Source organism: Syngnathus floridae, chromosome 5 (genome assembly GCF_059516105.1).
Source record: "Syngnathus floridae isolate MCC-2025c chromosome 5, RoL_Sflo_1.0, whole genome shotgun sequence".
In the NCBI taxonomy this organism is placed as follows: Eukaryota; Metazoa; Chordata; class Actinopteri; order Syngnathiformes; family Syngnathidae; genus Syngnathus; species Syngnathus floridae.
Window position 1 is genome coordinate 1,949,369 of NC_142417.1, and position 22,159 is coordinate 1,971,527.

Here is a 22,159-nt window from a genome sequence, read left to right on the forward strand (position 1 = left end):
CATTCTATTTCAAACCTCAATCCACACAGGTTGTAATCTTTTCGCATTGTGGTGCAGGTCTCCGACTTGAGCCCCTTTTTTTTGTGACTGCAGGTCAAGCAGTCGAGAGGCTAATGCTGTCGGATTTGACCCGGTGAAGATGTCAATGATAGTTCCCGGTTTGCCACTAACAACGACGGCAATAATCCATAATCCTCCGGCTACAAGTATTACCCGTCTGTAATGGCTTTTTGGAGCGCACGGCTTAGGCCAACACAAAAGCAACGGGATGGAAAAATGCGTGTGGAGGACACAAAGATCCAGCAGCACTACTTCTGCTTCTTTGTGGTGCTTTCCACTTTAGCTCCGGAGATATTAATCATAGTGAGAGGTCATTACAGTGCTCTTTGTTTTACCCTTTCTCACAGAGAAAATGATTATAAACGCCACAATACATGCATGTGTACTCGCAAGGCAAGCGAAATGCAGACGAAGCCATCAACAGCTGTAATTGCATGCAGAATCGTTGTTTGGGGGGGGGGGGTTCGGGTACTATGAACCGATAATCAAAACCAGCGCAGGAGCTAAAATCTGATTAAATTACTAATGACCTGTCACTCAAAAGTGGGGCAGATGTTTATAGATGCCCAGTACCAACCGCATAGCTCATCAGTCAGAGTCACAGCCTTGGCAGCCATGTCAACCACCACACCCACTCACTTCGCATGGCCACAGTGCAGCTTTGCGGAGTCGTGATGGTCGACAAGCTTCCACCCGATAAACAAGGAATTAAAAGAATTGTAATTTGTCATTTGAAAGTTGAAAAAAAAAAAGTCTCGCCACTGGTAACTCTACCAGAGCCATTGCCCTCGTCTGTTCTTCCATTTGTGTTGTGGAAGTAGCCATTTTCTTGCAGCGACTTCCTCAGCTTTCATCCTGACGTGTGACATTCATGACAAATTGGGTGTGGAAGTGAAGGTGATGGCCTGTGAAAGCAATGTCCCTGCCCCCACGGTACACACACCGAGGCGCACACAGCATATATTGCGTTTGTGCGAGTCGTGTAGTCGGTGCCCCCGTTCGGGTCTTCTCAAAAATAAGGTAATGTTACAAAGCGTGTAACGGCGTGGGGGTAAAAAGTATACAAGAAAGGGATATTTTGATTTTGTTCAACTTTGCAGCAATCACTGGGGTTTTGTTTTATGAGCCACGTACTGTATGTGTATATTATGTGTTGAAATAATTATTCTTACTCACGGGGAACTCCCATGCATCCATTTTCTATTTCGCTTATCCTCGCGAGGGTCACAATGGGCAGCAGTCGGTCCCAAGATACATCCGGACTCATTCTGTATAGAAGAAACACAATAGAGGCACAATAATTAATCGTTTAATCGACAACTATCAAATGTATATATAATATATATTTGAATATTTGGAATTAAATTGTCAATCAATCAATAGTCTATATACATACGTATATGCATGTGTGTATGTATGCAAAAAAAAGAATATATATATATATATATATATATATATATATATATATATATATATATATATATATATATATACAAACTCACTATAACCATCTAAATTCTCATGATAATTTATAAACCATAATAAGAAGACAATTATTATGCTGAACTGTTCAGCAGTTATCACACATTACACTAATTCCCATCGAGGTATTCAAATTATATGGCTGGTTGATTGCGTGATGAGTTTAATAGCCATTTTTCCTTCCTACCAAGCTCATCTAACAGTGATGGCCTTCAGGGCTAGAAGGTACAAAGCAGGGAGGAGAAGATAGAATTCAGTACATACGTAGAACAACTCGAAGGCAATTCTAAAACTATAAACACGATTCAACCTGTGTCATCGATTCCAAGCGAGCGACAGACTGACCAAAATGTAATCAATCGACTTGACACGATTAGCGCTGGCGATGAATAATACACTGTATTGTATTAATACAGAAGAAGAAGTGGTTGTGCTTCTCCAGAATATTACATGATGAAGCTGAAAGGGACATTGCTAAGCTCAGCAGAAATGAAAAGACTCTGATTATACTATAATTTTATAATAACAATCCAATTTTTAATCACATTGGCCATTATCCTTCAAACACGTCATTATAAGTGAAATACTTTCTTAGCTAAGATGAATAGACGACGAGCAAGGTCTCCAGCGCCGCTTCTGAAAAAAACATAAATGTACCGCACATTACGGCTGGAGGCTCCCATTGTCAAAGTAATATCAAGCAATCGACGAGGCTTCTGTAATTAGGGATGCTGTTGACAGACTATGAAGAAATCGGAGCCACACAATGCACAGCAGGCTAAGTATTCACGCACGACCCCTACAGGCATCGGCGAAGAGCCTTGATGCCTTTGATGGCCCGACTCCATTGTTTAGAGAGGTTGCGGAGGTCCCCAAACCCCCTTATACTGAGACTAACTTCAATTACGCTGCCAAAATGCAAGCGAGACGAGAGTCAGAATGTGCTTGCACAAAATGGGAGGCTCTTATTAAAATAGTTAAGCAACATTTGGATACCTTTGAATCGTTCCGTGTTCTGGTAGGAAGCAAGTTTCACAAGTGTCAAATTTTAATTCAAATTAAATTTTGTAAAAAAAAATTCCAAAACAAAGAGTTAGGGTTTAATTTGAATTCAAGTCTACAAAAAAAAAAAAATCTGGCTTTTTCATGGTGCTTTTGTAAACTAAATTTTAAAAAAATTAATTGCTCATCAATATCCAGTAAATAAAAAGAAAACAGAAAACTCATGAAATAAAACATGGGTTACCATAATAATAATGTCAATATTGCCTTGAAAGATATTATACAAATATTATAAAAATGCATAAAAATAGATGAGTCAATTAATTTGCCGCATGTTTAATTTACTTATATATAAGACAGCAGCCACAGAGCTGTGCACGGTGGTCATTGTGTGCGTATCAGGCGAGGAGCTTTTTGTGCCTTTGTGTTCACTGACAGGCTGAATGAGAGGGAGTGTTTCTCAAGCCGGGTTATTCGGGAGACACCTGCTAGGCCGAGCTGCATCAGCCTGCTCTGCATTTCAGCATTGATTTACGGGATCCGACTGAAAATCATCACTTGTTAAAAACTTGACATTGGGGGGATTATCACTCTGCGGCTTCCGGGATGAATAAAATATCCAAAAAGAATGTCATTTGATCATCAACTGTCATAAATATATGGAAATATAAATGAAAATGTATTTCGTACATGCTGGCAAAACGAATCACACAATCTCCTCGGTTAATGAAGCATCTCCACCTTGTTGTTTTCATCAGTACGATTTCTCACCGGTTAACACTTGACTGCTCAGATTTTGGTGGCAAACATTCCATAGTAACATGAGAATAAGATCGAGATTATTTGACTGGGGGGGCGGGGTCATCGCTGTGGTGCAAATAATAGGGATGCTGAAAGCACGGATCGATTGACATCTGCGCAAATGTTTATTGATAAAAGGAAGAAACAAGAGAGGGTGTCTGTAGTGCGGAAAAAAACATTATTGCTCTCATCACCTTATGATTTTCTGCAGGCAATTTTCAAGGCGCACACACGCTGACCTTTGCCTGCATAATTTCGATGCAGTAAAGACCCGGCGAGATGATCAGCCAGGCACATAATTACACCCTCATCGATACATGGATCTATGGGATGGGCTGTGAAGGCGACCCAGGGATGAAAGGACAATACACATTTCCCCTCAAAGTACCCGGACCCGACATGCTCACACTTGCAAGAAAGCACGTGCCCGCACACACTATAATTAAAGTAGTAGCACATATTTCTTTCTGGATGCAAAGTCAATGTGAAATGCACGGTGGGTAATGATGATGTGAAGGTTCCAAGTTGCGAGCCGGATGGGGGAGCCCCATATGGCTCTCTCCGTCCGTGTCATTACCTTGTTACGCCTCCGACTTTTATTCCGAGGGGGGACGAGAGTGAAAGGAAAGACGGAGACAAAGCCGGAGTGAGCTAGGCTCACCCAAGACCGCGGCGCAACTGAAATTGTCTGGGGTCAACAGTGCCATAATTACTTTGAAATGTCAGCCGGCAATAAAATACAACAGTTCATCTGGCAGAAAGCAAATTAGCTTTGACCATGTCATAATTACCCTTTCCTGCAGAACCATTAGAAGAGATCAAGTCTTCACATTCTCTGTTTGAGGAAAGGCCATCAGAGTGCACTCCACCTGACAAGGATGCACACTTGCCATTTTGCAGGGGTAATTAATTGTCCTTATAATAGAAATTTTATATTGGACTTTGGAATGGAAGGGAAAAAAAGTGTAATAACCTGCCAGTCGTGTCTTAACCATTGGCTAACATCCCACGCCTCTCAGTCGCACTTGTTGAAGTGACATTTAAGCTAAAGAAGGACGACGAAGCTACTTGGACTTATGGACACAGTGGAAATGGTCAGCTAGAGTAAATATGGATGCTTGCCATAATTGTGCATATTGGGCAAGCAAATATGGATAAAAATGGATGCCTCACTTTAACGTAGTACAAGGGGGTTCTTTGGCAGGAAAGAAACGGTCTATACTGCACGCAATTGCAGACCAAAAAATCTTCTACGTAATCATATCAAAGGTCAAGTCTAGAGTCTTTGGCTCTAAAGTCCAAATAAAAAAATATCAAAACAGGAATCAAACCAATTCAAGGCGGGGCAGTGCCCCCAGTGGCCCCCCTTTAGCTCCGCCAGTGCTCCTGATCATTTTAAAGGAAATCACACTCACACCGACACTGTGTGAGAACAAAAATCACGCTGGTAAATAAACCATTACATCATCAGAGACACTAATGTGTATCACCCATTTCATACAATGACCTTTGTTTTTTCTCAAAACTCTTGAAAAAAAGACTCTGCTGACCCTCCGTTTTACTTTCATAACAAAATGAAAATGGCTTCCAAACCCCAAAATATTTTCTACAATTCACAAGACCTATAATACTGAAAATAATATAATTCAAGTTGATTTCTGCATTTCAAAACTTGACGAGCGAATGCGACAAAGCCAGACTATATATCCTTAGCTGCCAAGTCATCTCAACAGAAATTGGGTGTGGAATAGGGCCACATGCAATCGATGGTGGCCCGTGGTAATCAAACGCAAGTGGGTAGACGAACGCTGCCGAGCCGCTACCTCTGCTGAATGTGAATCTCAGCTCAAGAGTACAGTAACCTTATCAAATTAGCTTTGGGCCCAGTCTGTCAGCCAGTGCTTCTAGGTTGGCAGTCTCCACCATGATTAGTCATATTGAATTATACATTGGGAGCATGTGCGCCACCTTCCCTATCAACACAACACACTGGGAGACTCACACACGGGAAACGGAGACATACAGTCGTCATTCACACACACGCGCTCACACCGTGATGAAAACAGACAGAAATGTATGCACCCGCATGCACGCACACTGTGCCAGTCGTAGAAAATCGAATCAAAATACACACAGATGTACACACAAATTGTGATTTCCGTACGGGGTGATGTGGATGTGCGTAAACAGGATTAAGAGAGACGGGTTTCACTGTCACACAGAACCCCCAGATTGAAATTCTCATGCTTTTCTGACAGCTTGGCACTAAGTCACCTAACGCTTGCCTCGACATGAAATGAGGACCCGGGCACGGATGAGGTTATCAACGGGGGTAGATGAGTGGGAGGACACGCGTCGAGAACTATTGGGGGGGTGGACCTCCACTTGACTGAGGGGGCAGCAGGAGAACGGCGTCGGATGAGACAATATCTGTCATTAACTGCCACCGGAGCAGAGCTGCCACTTCTCCTCACGTAACATATCCGAAAGTAGCTGCTATGATTAGAATCCTCTTCATTAAATTTATCTCCTATGACATAAACTTTTAATATGCACTGTGTATGGGACTACCAGTTGAAATCACTGCAACCTGTAATTACTGTGCCAGCACTTGATTAGAATAATCTGATTGCAATTATTCAGTGACTTTAAAATACAAGCCCGGAGCTACAGAACAATAATTCAAGGGCAGTGATTGGGAACGTGTTTCTTTTTGGGCTGTAAAATGACGTTTTAATCGACAGCGACTAAAAGAGGCTCCCCGCTAAGGAATGGGCTCTCTCAATTAAAGCCCGTTTATGCAGTAGAGGAGAAGAAGTGCTGTGATGTGAAGTTAATCACCAGACATTTAAAGGGTGCTCATGAATCTAGGAACTAACCCCTCATTTGGGTAAACACAAATGGGAAGGCTTTGCGGTCGGCGCTCGCCGTGCCTACATCCCTCAAACGAGGGGAATGGAGATTTTTACAGTATATCGACATTTAAATCTTAAATGATTTTGTAGTCATTAGCAACATGAGGCAGGGATTCCAATTAGCGGCAATCTTTTCTCGCAACAAAGCCAGATAAGCGATTGCATTTAATAGACAACTAATACATCTCGTCACTCTAAAGAGGCTATGCTAAATTAATATTAGATAATACAACATGAGGGAGAAGCAGACTTTGTTTCCATGGCCAACTTGAGGGACAAACAAAGCAATTATAATATTTATATACGTACCCAAGGAGAAAACATTCATAGTGGGGGCAAAAAAATATCCATAAAATGGCCTATAAAAGGAAAACCACTCTAACTATTCGATTGACATACATTGTCAACATAAGTTAATTTACTTTTGGAAAAGGTCGGCAATTGTTGTCCACGTGAATGATTATTCCGACTCGTAATTAAGTCTCGACGATGAGGTACCGAGAAGACATTAAACTGGATTACTCTGACTTAACCCCAATACGTGGCACAATAAGTGACATGCCCTTTCTAATCATCTTCATTGTGTTGCCTCTAACTATATCACAGAGAGTTCAAAGACCACACACTACACATGATTGCTGAAACCATCTTTAATCAGCGTCGGTGGTCTTTGTTAGACCGCCGTGGTCCGGGTCGTAATGAAAACGCCGGCTACCTCCGATAGCGGCCTAATTGGGAGATAATGAGCCAATAACATCGATGGCTAATGACACGGCGAGTCTAAGTCACACAGCCCCCCTCAGGCCACGTGGAGAGTCATTCGCCACTGATGGAGTGCGTGGTTGCAAAGTCTGACAGAGCACGGACAGTCTCTGTACAAACAGGCTGTCGTGATGGCTTCATTAAGCTAATGAGAGCGAGAGGCGTTGGAACACTGGCTGACACCTGATCTCTTATCAAATAAATATAAATTTTAAAAAAAGAAATGAGTTGTGGCCGTGATTTATAATGCACACGAAAAAACATGATTTTATAGCGTGCCACGTTTGAATATTAGAACTACTTTTTGGCGCAGGGATGAGTGTTGACAGTTTAAGCGGAGTACGGGTGTGTGGGCGTAGTAGGGCTGAACTTTTGTCAGGTCTCCACAATGAGCCAGCTAACCGTAAACAAGCTTGATGATGCATAATCACATTAAGAAAAGGCACCGTGCACGGAGGAGCGACCCGACTAATCCGCACTGTGCTAGCTCCGTAACCTGCACGTAATCCTCCAGCAAGAGAGGTTAAGTGACGAAGAGGTAGGAGGAAAAAAAATCAGGAGGAGGCCCATTGGAGGAATTGAATTAGTGTATGTAGGAGCTTTAGGCCAATTAGTCGGCTCTTTGGAATACCTGTGTTGTCGAAAATACAGTTTGCATTGTTATTCAGAAGATAACACAATAAATGTCGATAAATAACATCAGTGACAGAACAAGGTGAAAGTTTGGAATCGAGTCAGAGCAGCTGTATGAGTAATCATGCAGCAACATTTTGAAAATAGTTTGTAGCAAGCCGGTGCAGTATGCTGAGTATGGGGGAAAAAGAAAAAAGTCCACTGCAGTAGTCAATAGGACAGGAGATTAAGGAAAAACATCTCCACATTTGCAGAAGAAATTATGAAGCGTTCAAATGTTTGGCTCAGGGGTCTGAGGAAGTGGTGCCCTGCAGAGAGTTTCACAGTGGTTGCACGGCGGGGACATACATGAATGGATATGATCCATGACAATACTAACATATGCTGGGAAGACACGAGAAAAGGATTCAAGAAAAGCAGTATGTTCAGCAGCCCATGCGGGAAAAAACAACCCCGCTTGAAGTAACCGCTGCTCATATTCTAGCTCATTGACCTTATCATAAACCATTCACAGTATTTCCATTCAAAAAACTTTACATGGAAGAAATCTGACATGACCTGTCACTTTAAAAGCGGAGTGATAAAAATTAAAAAAACAGGTTAAAAAGTCATGCGGTACCAAAAGAAACATACAACAAATGAGGGGGAAAAAAATCCTGTTGAACTTAGTCCTAATTCCGTAACTATCTTCACTTTCAAAACTTGGCTGCTCAAACTTTTTCTGCCAAATCCTGGTGAGCTGAGGGAAATTCATCATTATCAGCCAGTAGATCAAAAATGGAAAGTAAAAAAAGAAAAAAATGACAGCAAAAGTAAAGGATGGAACGGTGGGTGGAGATGATGTGGGGAATGAGGATACGGAACGATTGGAGCTAGACAATGAGCAACGGTGGTGTGTGCAGGAGAAGGTTGGGCTCAAAGTATGCATGCATTAAAAAAAAAATAAAAAAAAAAATCTTTCGCTCAGGTCCTGGGAACCCGGGTCCGGCTGTACTTTTCCTTCAACAATATCTTTCACTCATATTCCCAGTCTATGTCATTTTGTAGGTCATGACCTTAAAGTCATTTTATAAAAAGCTATTACACACATGTTGAAGATTACGGAAGATTCCAGCCGCATGCTATGGATTTGATATTTGAAATGCCAACAAAACACTCCGATATAAATCCAAGTAATTATCTGTAGGAGAACATTACATATGAAATAGTTGCTCGGATGCGTTGGTCAATAGGACCGCAATCCCATTACATGCACCGAAAGGATCATGAGAAGGACATAACGAGAAAAGTTGAGAAATTAGAAAGGATCTTTTTATGTCGTTGGGGTAAAAAGAACAATAATAAGGGTTGCGGTCCAAATGATGGAGAGCAATTTCCAAAACACGATTATCCGCACGTTCACATTGTAGTGCTGCGCTGAATTCTGAAAACTTATAATTCACAAAATGCAATGTTTGACTTGGCATTAAAGTTGCGTAATAGGGCTCAAAGATTAGCAAGGGAGTCTTACAAGAACGTTGCCAAGGTAGCTGCAGTCAACATTCTTCATCTTCGCTAGATAGTGACCTCGAACTTTGTGGGTGGTTCAATCAGGGAGGAAAACAAAAAAGCTCAAAATATGAGAAATGTCCATGACCTCTGCTAAAGAATTTCAGTCAACAAACCTTGGTGATGTCATACACAAAGTTCATATAGCCTGCCCTTGTTCAGGGATCTATCAATCCTGTGATGAGGTCCGATAAAAGTGTCTATCAAAAAAAAAAAAAAAATGCTTTCATAAGATATTCAAACAATCACCACATCAGCTAAACAAAACATTTAATCATGACTTCACAATTTCAGATATGTGCACATCCTCTTGATGATCTAAGCATTAATCTTGCATACTCTCTTTTTTTTCGATGCCGTGCGTTTCATCACTTGCATGAAATATACAGTAGGACATAGCATAGTTCAGTTGGAGGTTAGCGCTACCCAAAAAAAAAAAAAAAGCCTCACTATAAACTCTGCAATTAAACTTGATGTTGCATTTAACTAGCTCTGTGTCAGCAGTGTTTGCCAGGAATTTATGCCACTGTATTTAAACGCTCCACACAGGGCTGCGGCAAAACCCAAGATGCAACCCAAAAAGCTTCTTTTCCCCTTAATGATTGAGAAATAAAACAAAAGAGGGCGGAGATGAGTGTGAAGAATTGGATCGCGGTTCATTTTGAGGTTGGAATTTGAGAAATTCCTATCTGGCAACATGTGAGGAGGTCAATTCTCCCAAGCAGCATTTTGGCAATGAGAGCGGATTGCTTTACATGGTACATCAGTCTACGGGGACTCACTTGTTTCCTCTTTCCCACTGTTGTAGTCACTACAACTTCAGTATCAGTTGATCTTTGATCGAAAAAAAAAATATTGCTGTACTGACAAGTTGTGTAAACAACATAATTTGAAGCAGGGGCCTCGACTTCCTGCAGTTATACGTACAGTATGATTATGATGATGATGACGCTCAAAGGGGAATAAGTAATCACGGCATCGGGAGATGGAGGCTGCTTTCCCAACAAGGACAAAAAGTTACTCTTTTCAACTCAATTCAATTTAAATACAGAAAATATGCTAAACATATTTACACGTCTAAAGCAGGCAAACGGTGTTGATCAATCTAATTTGCCTATTTAAACGTTAAATAAAAAAAAATACCGTAATGCCTGCAAAGTGAGAGTGATGTCATCCAAACGAATATAATCACTAAAGCTAATCTGGAAGGGATTTGTGTCCCTATTCTGTTCAGGATGAAACACAAGACTTGAAATCTGGAAGTTGTGAAGTGATAATAGCTGAATATTCATTTTGGTGCGAGCGGAAGACAAACATTCCCGTTCTTAATGACATCTCCTGGGAGGAAGTTCATTACACAAGTTTGTTACCCAACAAAAACCTTGTCGCTTGGAGAGGTCAGGGGGGGTTCACACTGCTAGCGTTCGCAAAAAAACCAAACGGCATCTGGGTTATGTGAATTTGGAAGTGTGCGAGAGAGAAAACAGATCTGGGAAACAGATTTTTATCAATTCTTCAGATGGACATGATGAGACGGCATTAATTCAGTCGGTGGTGAGTAAGGCACCATCAGGACAACAAATGTGAGGCTCCTTTGACTAGAACATGCATTAGTGTGTCTTGTATGGGAATATTCCTCAAAGCCATATTTTTGATTTGTGACAGTGGGTCCTTCTAAAAAACTTGATGCACGAACTTGCCGATATGTTTCTCATCACAAACCGCAAAAATTCATCGACTGGGATTTTTTTTTTTTTTACTTTGGTACCACTGTAAAATTCCCATCAGTTATTACGACGTTCGCCTTGTCCCGTCATCTTAATAAAAAATAAAAAAAATCTGTTTATTGCCACACTAAACACAAAACAAAGAGAATTAATTATGTTGTTTGTTTAAAACGACCGCAAAACTGCCTTGGGAAAGTTTACCAGCCTTGCACACAAGGAAAAATGCCACGGAAGAGCTAACTGGGTTTGCAGTTTTTGTTAGAAAGGAACCAATATTTGGACACAAACGGTCCCGCAACACACGTAGACAGACATTAAGACAACACAAAGAGGCATATATTCTTTATCTTCTGACTATACATCAATAGTGAGCATCTGTATTATACTGACCCCTGGTAGCCGAGGAGTATAATATGTAGCTGGACTGAATCAAAAGAATTTCATTTACGATACGTGTTAGAGTCCAGACATAAAAATGTAGTTAAATGTAAAATGACTAACAACTATCAAAAGTTGCACACAAACAATTGTAGACATTCATCCCAAATTGCTTTTGTTCTAGAGGGAGTTTGTCTCGGCGAAAACACCATGAGCTGAGGTGGCACCGCATGGCAGGCCGACATTTTTCCACTAGATTACACTCACGAGCGAAGACGAGATGTGGAAGTCTCGGCTCCAAACAATAGCATTACTCTTTTGCAGCGCATACACATGCATTGTTGGAGCTCCACACATACACACACAGACAGACCGACTCACTTCCCCACCTCCAGCACTTGAAGATCTACCTGCCAGCTGCTGCCAGTCGCCAGGAAAGATGGGCTTTGTTGGTTTTGTGAAGCCCACCGACAAGACCCCCCTGGAGACTGCGGGTCTCCTGTAGCACAAGCCTCAGTCTTATCCACTCGGCTGCACAGGCAATCTGTTTTCTATATTACCAGCCTGTATCGCTGTACTATGCACTATAGCGCAGCAATTGAGCAGGAAATTAAGTTAAGGGATCGCTATTTGGTGGAGGAGAACAAGCTGGCTCCCTTTCCACATACAAGGATCATTAAATATCACACCCGTTTCTGGATGAATTCTCTCGCTCGCTTTCTGCAGTTGCCATCAGCTCCTCTCTTTCATCTCTCCTTCCTCAGCTTTTGCTTTTCGTGCTCCTGCTTTTTTTTTTTGCCTCGTCTTCCTGGATTGGTAGCGCGTAGAGAGTGAAACAACCTAATGGAAGTTTGAAGAGCTTGATGTGTTTTAAGTTAGGGACTCTGTATATGTCCTGTTTTGTATATAAAATAAAACAAACAAGCAAGTTTATGTTCCAATTAGTTTGCACAAAATATTATTTGAGCATACCAACTTTCGAAATTGTGCAAAACCTTCTGAGTTATGTCAGTTTCATAAATTTAGGTTGGAAAAAAAAATTGTTGTAATCAAATTCAATGACGAGCATAATGGACCTGATAGATTCATATTGAAAAGGAAACGAATGATAAGAAAACAAAATCTTTCCGGTTAATCGTTATTGATCGTAGTATGGCCGTGTTGGCGGAAGGCCGTGAAGAGAGATAAGATGCCAAAACAAGTGTAAATCCCTCCTGAAGCAGTCATGATGGACAGACAGGCCACCATTAACAACACGGCTGATGGAAAGATACCCTGGCATTTGCCGTGTTACCAAGTGGCCCTTAAAGATTTCACACTTCCAATTCCTTTGAGTTATCGGCCATCTCAAACCTGTCGCTTGGTCTGACAAGCTCCCATTGTTGTTCAGTGAGGCGCCATGGTGGATATTGACAAAGCAAGCCCGGCCGACGTGATATAGCGACGCATGACGAGACAATAGACGAATTCACAGTACGGCTCAAGATGTGTACTGTTAACGATGTTGATTTAAAGACGACGTTGTTGTCCAAACCCCCAAAAAACTTTGCTTTAGTTGTTTACATGCACTGCTTGGAATTTTATGACTTAATTCTCAGATAGATATCTTAGGTAGCTAGAAAGATGGCTTGATGGTTAGATAGATACGATAGAGCCGATAGATACAGTACGATATACATGATACGATAGACGATACGATAGACACGATACAATACGTTAAATACGATAGACACGATACAATACGATAGATATGATACGATAGACACAATAAAATAGACACGATAGATTATATAGACACGATAGATTATATAGACCCGATAGATCCGATAGATACAGTACGCTATACACGATACGATAGACACAATACGATACGATACGATAGACACGATACAATACGTTAAATAAGATAGACACGATACAATACGATAGATCTGATACGATAGACACGAAAATAGACACGCTAGACACGATCGATTATATAGACACGATCGATTATATAGACCAGATAGACCAGACAGACAGACAGACAAACAGACACAGACAGACAGATATAAGAGAGATTAGAGCGACAGACAAACTTAAATATATGAAGTTTAACGTCAAGCACTTCTTAATCGTGAAAAACACAAGATTAATATCGAGGCACTGTCAATCTATAGCACCGTGAAAGCACTGTCTGCACTTTGCGTTCCATAAAGTGAACATAGAAGGGGGAAAAAAAAATACAGTGTGCTCCTAAGTGCACATTTATCTTCAGCTTTGCACAGTTTGGAGCAAGCTAATAGTGACAACAAAGAGGAGCACCTCCTCTGTGTATCACCACTTTGTTGCTGGCATACAAAGTCAAATTGATTTGTCAAGTTCCACGTGAAGAAACGACGGCAGTCGGCGGTGCTGTGACACTGAAATGACTGCTTATCGGATCTTTGATTGGCTCACTGCTCCAGACGGGCCCAAATAGAAATATCACAACACCTCCATTGCCCTCGCCGTTCGGCACATGGTGCACGAGGCTGCGCTTGCTTTGAATTATTAAAAGCGACAGATTACGGTGCAAAGCTGGATGACTGGAGGCATGATAGCGACTACGCTGTGCAAAAAAACTGGGGTTGATATACAGTCCTGTGCAAAAAGCCACTAAAAGCTTTGAGGTTAATTAATAACAGGAAATTATTATAGTAGCAATTGTTGACACTGACTAATTATTTTTACAAAAAAGTATTTAACGGAAGTAAAATGCAGTGGAAAATCAGATTTATTTTTAAATGTTTATTTTCAAATAAAAGATAAAATAAACAAAAAAAATGTACCAAAGAAGAAAAAAAAATTTGGGTAAAGATTATTTGCAAATTGTTTGTGAATGGAATATTTGTGGACAATCCAGTGGTTCCTCCATGATCTACCATAACCTAGGCCTTTGAATAATGTCTTAGGACTTGAGCACAGTCGATCAGAGCCGATGGTGGGTGTGCGAACGAGCAAGCAGGCGGGCGGGGTGTGAGACTGTGAATGTTTTGCAGGGAGGGTGAAGGGCATAGTGTCAGGGCTTGTCTGACATGTGGCCTAGTGGGCTTGCTGGCGGGCTGGATGCTTGCATGCAGTCTCGATGGCTGCTTGGGTGCGTCCCAGCTCCAGCCTGGCAAGTGTCTCCTACCCTCCCTCGCTCGCTCGCTCCCCCCTCCCTCCCTGGAGTGACGGGCTGAGACATTAAGACAGGCGTTTTAATTAACTGTGCCACTCTTCCACCTGCTGCCCTCAATATGCTCCGGCCCAGGCAAGCTGTCTCTCACAGCACTCTTGCGCATGTTCTCTTTTTGCTCCATCTCCTATTCATTTCACTCTTTTTTTTTCCCGACCAATTTTTAAATCTGTCCCTTTATCGCTAACCTTTTTTTCTGTCCCATGTGCCCAGTTTGACCTCTATAAATGAAATTCATACCAGAATGATAAGAAAGGCGATTACACCAGAACCTGTGACAGAATTCGATAATTCCTTTTTTTTGTCTATCTTTTAAATTCAGACAGAGCGAATTCCTACATGTGCTCGAATGACCCTCCTAACAAGCCGTCACGCACGAACATGGACGCTTACCCGCGCTCTTCAAATTTAACCGGTAATTCAGTTCTGGCCGACACTCATCGGGCTATTCATTAGGTCCTTATTAAAGATGGCTATTTCCCTTCCCTCGCGGCTGGATGGAGCTGGGCTTGTGACAAGATTCAAAGAGCAAATGTAATACAACCCGCACAGTTTCTGTCCACGTGTTCACCAATGTCTGTATTAATATAATCCATAATAAAAAAAAAAGATCAATCCGTGCGGTTATTCATATTTTACCTTTTAGTATGTTTAAAAACATAAGCAAGACGATTCTACAAATTGTTGTATTCAATAAGATTCATGTCCTCCACTTCAAGTCCTGATGGTCGCGCTGAAACTAACAAATGGCCACGCTTCGGCTCTGTGATGGCTCCTCATTCGAACGGCTAGAGTTACACGACGGCGGCCATATATCAGCCATGCAGATGGCGAGCTGAGAGGTGACTTTGAAGTCCTCTGCAGCGAGGTGGAAAGAGCAGAGGTGTCCTCGGCCGCAGTGTTTATATATGGCCTCCCTCGCCTTTGGGGGCGCTCTTAATGAATGATGTGAATAGATGTCCGCCGCAGATAAAAGCAACACATCGGTATGAGGGCCGAGGCGCTCCGAGGATTTATGCAAACTTTATGCAACGTGTCAGCATATATGTTTGAGTCTATGTATGGAGCAAAGGCAGTGCTGATTTTACTTTGCACAGGGGGAAAAGTCAAAGTGTTAAATTGAAGTTTAGCCGCGTACTGACCTGTTTGAAGAAGACTGTGCCAGCATCCTGCAGCCGCTTTTTTTTTTACTTGTGAACTCTGTAGCCTTGCTTCTAGTGGATGGAGTTTTTTTTTTCTTCTCCACATTACCACTGGAAGAACTGCCCATCACCTACAAGTCAAAACAAAAACAGAGCAGCTTTCAAAACAGGTGACACAGAAAGCGTGAAAGGCAACAGCACCCTTAAAAAAAATAATGCAAGCACTTTATTAATTAATATTTATGTGCATTCTCCCTATTTAAATAAATAAATAAATAAATATTATGTGGCATTTGCTTTACTAACAATGCTTCAAAAAAAGGTGCATTCTGTAAAGATAAAACTTTTGGCCACAGTGTCGCCTCTCTCTGTACTTTGCAGGAGTACCTAATGAAGTGCCCGTTGTGCACATCTGAAAATGAACCCTCTGCAAGGGAAGGAAAAACCCTTCTTGGTTAGCCTAGCAGGCAAGGGATGTAACCCTCTGCAGCTCATCTTGAACACTCGGCTCCCTCCAGCACACCTCCAGGAGCATGTTGTCCTTGTTATGTTGCTAGCGCGGGGGCCCTCCGGTGATAAATTATGGATGCAACTCAAAAGCTGTAAAATTTGTTGTATCTTCTATTATCTTCATGTTAAAGGCCACAAAAGCTCTTCAGTGAAGTCAGCCATTAAGAAATGACAGGTATGGCTATCAGGCTTCTTTATAGCCTATTACCTGCGATGACAGCAGCTGCTGCTGCACCACTGTACCAGCCTATCACATTATTTGCAGCTAAAGTCAGCTACTGTGTCATTTCGCCTCATTTTCTTGACAGTGCTATCATAAATCCATTGGGCTGCGGGGGAAACTGTCGACTACCTCGATTATCTTCATAGCCTGAATGAATTCTGAAATGTATGTAACAGGCAATGACTGTTATGGATCAGGAGCCAGGGCCATATTCTCTCACTTTTCTCCCACCCCCCCGCCCGCCCCTTCTTCCTTGACTCTGGTGCGTGATGTGTCGATTGAGGGCTGGGGGCCTCTGACACTCACAGTAAATGGAGTGAAAGAGGCGCACTTTGGAGTGAAAGATTCAAGATGAAACCATTGTGAGGAATTAGAGTCAGGCTGATATTCGAAGAGCCTTGCTCAAAAAACCTTTTTGGGACATGGATGTTGTGGAATGAATAAGACGTGCGTGGATTTCAGTCGTACATCAACCAAGTCATCCATCCATCCATCCATCCATCCATCCATCCATCCATCCATCCATCCATCCATCCATCCATCCATCCAGATTGTACTTTTAGTGTGCTCATCTATTTTCCAATTTACTTAATTTTATAGTCATGTGGAAATTTGGGACTTTTGTGTTTTTGTTTGCAATAAAAAAAAAATTGAAAAAAAGCTAGACTATCAAAATTATCCTCACAATTCCCTATTATGATCCATATTAAACTACCCTATCCCAAAAAATTAACCTAAAACCAAATCCCTTTACCCGATTAGCAAAAACAGAAATCTCTGCTTTTCCTCAGACAGTTGAAAAAATGCTGATATTTTCACATTGCATTTAATCACTAATCAATACATTGCACACTCCATGACTGCACCTGTCAATGCAAGTCTGTGGTTGGCCCCACAGGTGACCTCAAGCACGTGGTCCAAACCTTCACAAAGCTAAGAACGCTCACATCCTCATCGAAAAAAAAAAAAAAAATGCTGCCAATTTGTCCGTAATCATCATTCCTGTGGGGCGAAGACATTATTAAAAACCATAATTAATTACCTGAGGGTGTCATCTTCTTCCAGTTTCATCATATTTTATAATATAAACAAGAGAGTTTGTGAGCATTAAAATATTGCGCATGCTTCATTTTCTATAGGGTAATGAAAATAGGCAAATTAATTAAAGTGTCGCCGTGATCGGGGTCCACCGGGGAATGCGGACATCCGTGTGTTCCAACGCGTCCCCCTTTGTGACAATAACCACAATAACGAGGCCCTATCAGAGGAGAAACACCTCGCTAACTAATTAGACTCTCAGGGTGCATTCTGACAACATAAAGAGAGAAAAGTGCTTGAAGGAAGACTCGGTCTCGGGCAATTTGCATCTGCCACTTTTTTTACTGCATCTGTTCCAAGTGCCATTCAGAGCTCTCGTCCTCCTTTTGTTGGGAAGTGTTGAGGCCCAACTATTTTAGCTCACCTCCTACCTACCCGGAGCTTTGTTCCGGCTCCTCTGCAGGCCAGTAATGAGCCAACTGCCACAAAACGGCTTAGAAATTAATGAGTCATTACGCGCGGGCCCTGGACCGCTCGGCAGCCTCTCCTCCTCCCTCCCTCCCCCCCGTCCTACCACACATGCGTGCATCTAATCTCGCTCTCGAGCCCATACAGAAAGACCCCGACACCTCCCTATAAATTAGAGCCTATTACAAGGCTCCCATGTTAGCGGGGCAAAGAAAGAGGGTCTTCACAGCTCAAGAGTGTGTGTAGGAGAGATTGAGGGAGTTGAATGTGGAGCCTTAAGGTGCTCTTTTCACACTCTCACCCTTATCCATTATGCCAGTGTGTAGAGCCCCCTCAGAGAAATGTGCAGGTCCAAAAAGACTCGAGGTTGGAAATAAGTCACGGGAGGGATTCTCGGTCACACCTTTTCCCTCCTCCTCCTACTTCAGTGTCAGATTATATCATGGATGGTGCTCCAGACGGCAACATGGTCACGGCGTTCTTCTTTTTCTGTCGAGGGCTGAATGACATAGATCGGAGTTTTACGAATTTAAGGAAGGTACTGACATTTTGCATTGGGTTGGAGATGTGTGGGTTTTTTTTATGGATCGTCAAGCCGGCACACAATTTGTATTTTTGAATTAATCGCATTTTTTATATAATTTAGCTGGGGCTATGACATTCAGGTGGGATGGTATTGATTAAAATTAGAGCAGCTAAAATCCCCGTTGCCTAATTTTGTTCTGTGCATCCCCAGCCGGTTTGTTCCCATTGGCGGTAATGCACCAAAAAGTATTTGACATGTGCCAAATAACAGTGGGGGGGAAAAAAGAAAAAAATATAAAGACAAAAAAGGGAAAAAAATCAAAAGAAAGAAAAAGCTGCGTTCAAATTTACAAGGCTGCATTTTCAGCCACATGAAGTCACTTCCAGTGCGTTTTCCTCATACTAACCTACTGTTTTATTTCCTCACCCAATTTTAAAAGGGGTTGGTTACAAAGCAGCAAAGGCAACAAAAAATGGTGAACATACCCCTTGAAATGTAAATGAATGCCGTTACCATTTTCTTCAAGCTTTACCCTTCTCATTACTTCACTCAAGACCCTCCTCATTATTCATGCCAATGTTTATCTTTCATCAGAGCCAAAGACGTAGCTGTAAATCGCCGAATATTTTAGAATCTATATTTTGTTGGATATGTATCAGGTTTCCGTCGGAGCAATCTTTGGCTCATTGGCTTTTGAAGATACGGAGCATTTTAAAGCAATCCCTCTGAGAATGAACGAGTGAGATCACATGAGCTTGAGGTGCTTTAGAATGGCAAATCCCGCCCAAAGTGTCATTTCCACTCGGAGACATCCATTTGGTGTGTGAAACGAGTCCCCGGGAGAATCCAATAGCCTTAGAGATTCCTGAAAAGAGCAAAGGACCTGGGGATCAACTCCGACTCACCTGGATAAGACGGGAATTTTACAAAGCCCTCCAAATACACATACCAAAGTGAGAAGACAGGAGAAGGAAACATGATAGACAACTTAGACAAAAGTGCTGAGCGAACTTAAATGGAAAGGTGCGATTTTTTTTTTTTCTTCCAGTTACGGTGCGGCAAAAAACATTGAAGGCTTTTTATTTCATTTTCTGGCCTTAAAAGGTATTTCCCTAAACAATGTTTACGTATGGACGCCATAAACGTTTTCAGAAAAGATACATTTTTCTATCTCATCAATGTCCCCCATCTGAAACTCATAATTATGGTTGATAGGTAGATATTAAAACACAGAAAAAAATTCTAAATCATCAGAACGATCTCTGCCGGCCAAACATTTCCGCAACAGTAAAAACAGTGAATATAAGCACGAGGGACGATAGATATAAAGCCTCAATTAACGTAAGTGAGAGCAAAATGGCTGATAATTATTACGCTAGCTCATTAGACTTGTTTTGACACTTGAAGCACTTAAATCACTACGTAGCCATATGCACAAAACCCTACACGCGTGCAGATGTTATTCCCGACATACCGAAGCAGGCACAGGTTGGGTTTCACTTGTTGACATAGAAAAAAGAAAAAAAAAGTAAAATTGCTGTAAAGGAAAATAAGCACTGCAGCAATTGAAATAAAAAGTTTCGCGAGCATTCAATGTCTTTTGAAGGTCTCAAGAAGCAAATACGTAAATCAAAGCAGTTGACGATTCATTTTGTCAAAACGAAAGGGTTGAGCCGTTCATTTTGTCTAATAACTTCCAAGGGATAAAAATCCTCCGGACGGCCATGAACGTTTAAGCCTCAATGCGGTAAAATACAACATGCTGTAAAATATTAATGCACGTGGTAAAATTATGCTGGTAGTAATACTTTGGATTGCGGCTGTCTGTAAAAGAGGCATATCTGTATTTATTTATAAGCGGACCGAGTATATGGGGGGGCTTTGTTTGAAGCCATGTTTATGAATATCGACTCAGGCTCCAAGGTAAGTGGTCATAAATCTACGAGAGGATCTTTGCAAAGTTCCCTTGGAGGACATAACTTCAGGTCTAACTGCCTCCTTCCTTCACTTGACTTTTAAACATTTAGATGTAGCCCGGCCAACAGCTTCTAAATTATGACGACTTCCCTTTTGAGTGTCGGCGTTAACCAATCAAAGTTGATGAACTGTGACATTTTGCTAGGTGTGTTTTGTCCTTGATCTGGATTGCTTATGACAATACTACTAAAATGTAAACCGTGTTCCAAGACTTTGACCGGGATATAGTTTAGTAAACAATGTCCTTACACTCTATTAGCAAACAGTTTGAGAAAAAATATGGACCATTTGGCTTCAATCTGCCCTTGTTGCTTTCATACGCAGCTGCAATTAAATGATGCCATAACAATGATGATTTGATGTCCATATTAGATGACAACAGTTTTGTTGCATGGCGCTTACTTGAATCCCCATCAAGGCCAGCTGGAAGAGTTAGTTCCACAGATGACCCTTTTCGTGGATGACTTATTCACACTCCCTTTTTTTTTTTTTCCAGCAATATCTTTGACATTTCTATTTATTTGTGTTCAAGGCTGTGAACATCAGATCACAGGGGTGATTGCATTTGTAATGCTGCTACAGTTGGTTGACTGGATATGATGGATACACAGGACCGTATCCTCTGGCAAGGATGATCCCATAAGAGCAGAGGGTCCGGGATTACCAGAACCCATTTCTTGAGTTCAATCAAAAGGGTTTCACTGCTTAACTCCAGCTTTTCACTTTGAATGCATGTGTGTGTGTGCGTGCGTGCATGCATGTGTGTGTGTGTATAAATATATACAAATAAATATATATGTGTGTGTCTGTATATAAATATATATGTATACAGTATATTTTTTTAATTTGAAATACTTTAAAGAAATTATTGGAATTATTATTGGAAAAATTTACAATATAATATAATATAATAATGATAATTTCCAATAAAAAATTGGAAATTTCATTTTACTCGTTCATGCTGGTAGCCCAATTTCTTGTCCGTTCAACTACTTTCTCCCCAGTGTGTCTTAACATCCTGTAGGCTAATCCTTAACGCTTCATTGCTTATGTATACCTCTGCTATCTGTCTTGTGCCATTCTGCCCCTGACACTGACTGACATCGGGTATCAGTTCACACCCGCAGCACACACAGAAAGACGTGCTAAACGAGGATATTGGGAAATGTCACAGTCCACTTAAAGAGCTTCTCGGTGACACGAGAAGTACCTCGTGGAGACCGCATTTACTGGAAATGTGGTAACAGTGTGCTCGGGAGGTGCGATGCAGTTAAGTGATGCTAAGTGCCTAATCAGCCTGATGAATTCGGTAAATGAGCAACTGCTGAACGTATAGATTAGAGGAGTGCATTTGAAATCAAAGACCAATGATAGGCAAAATTGAATTTAAAAAAAATCTTAAAACTGATCCTGTCTGATAATGACGCTTGTGGATTTTAACAACAAACTGGAATTGATAGCATCGTGGTTTGTGTGGTTGATTTTAATGTAGCAAGTGCAAGCTTGAACTTTCTTTTATTGGACATCTTTGAAGAGGCTGGCGCATTTGCAGTAGTACTGGCAAGTTCATTCAAGTGTAAGTAAAATGATGATCATTGCATCATACTTTCGCAAATTAATTACTGACTCCAATTGAAACCGTCCTTGAATCGATTCCATCCTCCTGTGTCGAAAACTGTTTTGAATCGTCTTTTGTGTGTTTGGATTAGAATTCAAATGCATCTAGGATGGTGATCTCGTATATATAGCAACTGAAAACAAAATACGT

At 41.4% G+C, this 22,159-nt stretch overlaps 1 protein-coding gene across 3 annotated transcripts in view; it reads right to left on the reverse strand.

Moving 5' to 3' along the window:
* The window catches only part of LOC148397377 (uncharacterized), a 208,038-nt gene that overhangs the window by 112,439 nt on the left and 73,440 nt on the right, over positions 1 to 22,159 (reverse strand). For all 3 annotated transcript variants that reach the window (XM_088377374.1, XM_088377375.1, XM_088377373.1), the window contains 2 exons: positions 15,650 to 15,780; positions 1,237 to 1,328 (listed from right to left, as the gene is read on the reverse strand). In XM_088377374.1, coding sequence (XP_088233500.1) covers positions 1,237 to 1,328; positions 15,650 to 15,780 — 223 coding nt within the window. The remainder of the gene's footprint in view (positions 1 to 1,236; positions 1,329 to 15,649; positions 15,781 to 22,159) is intronic.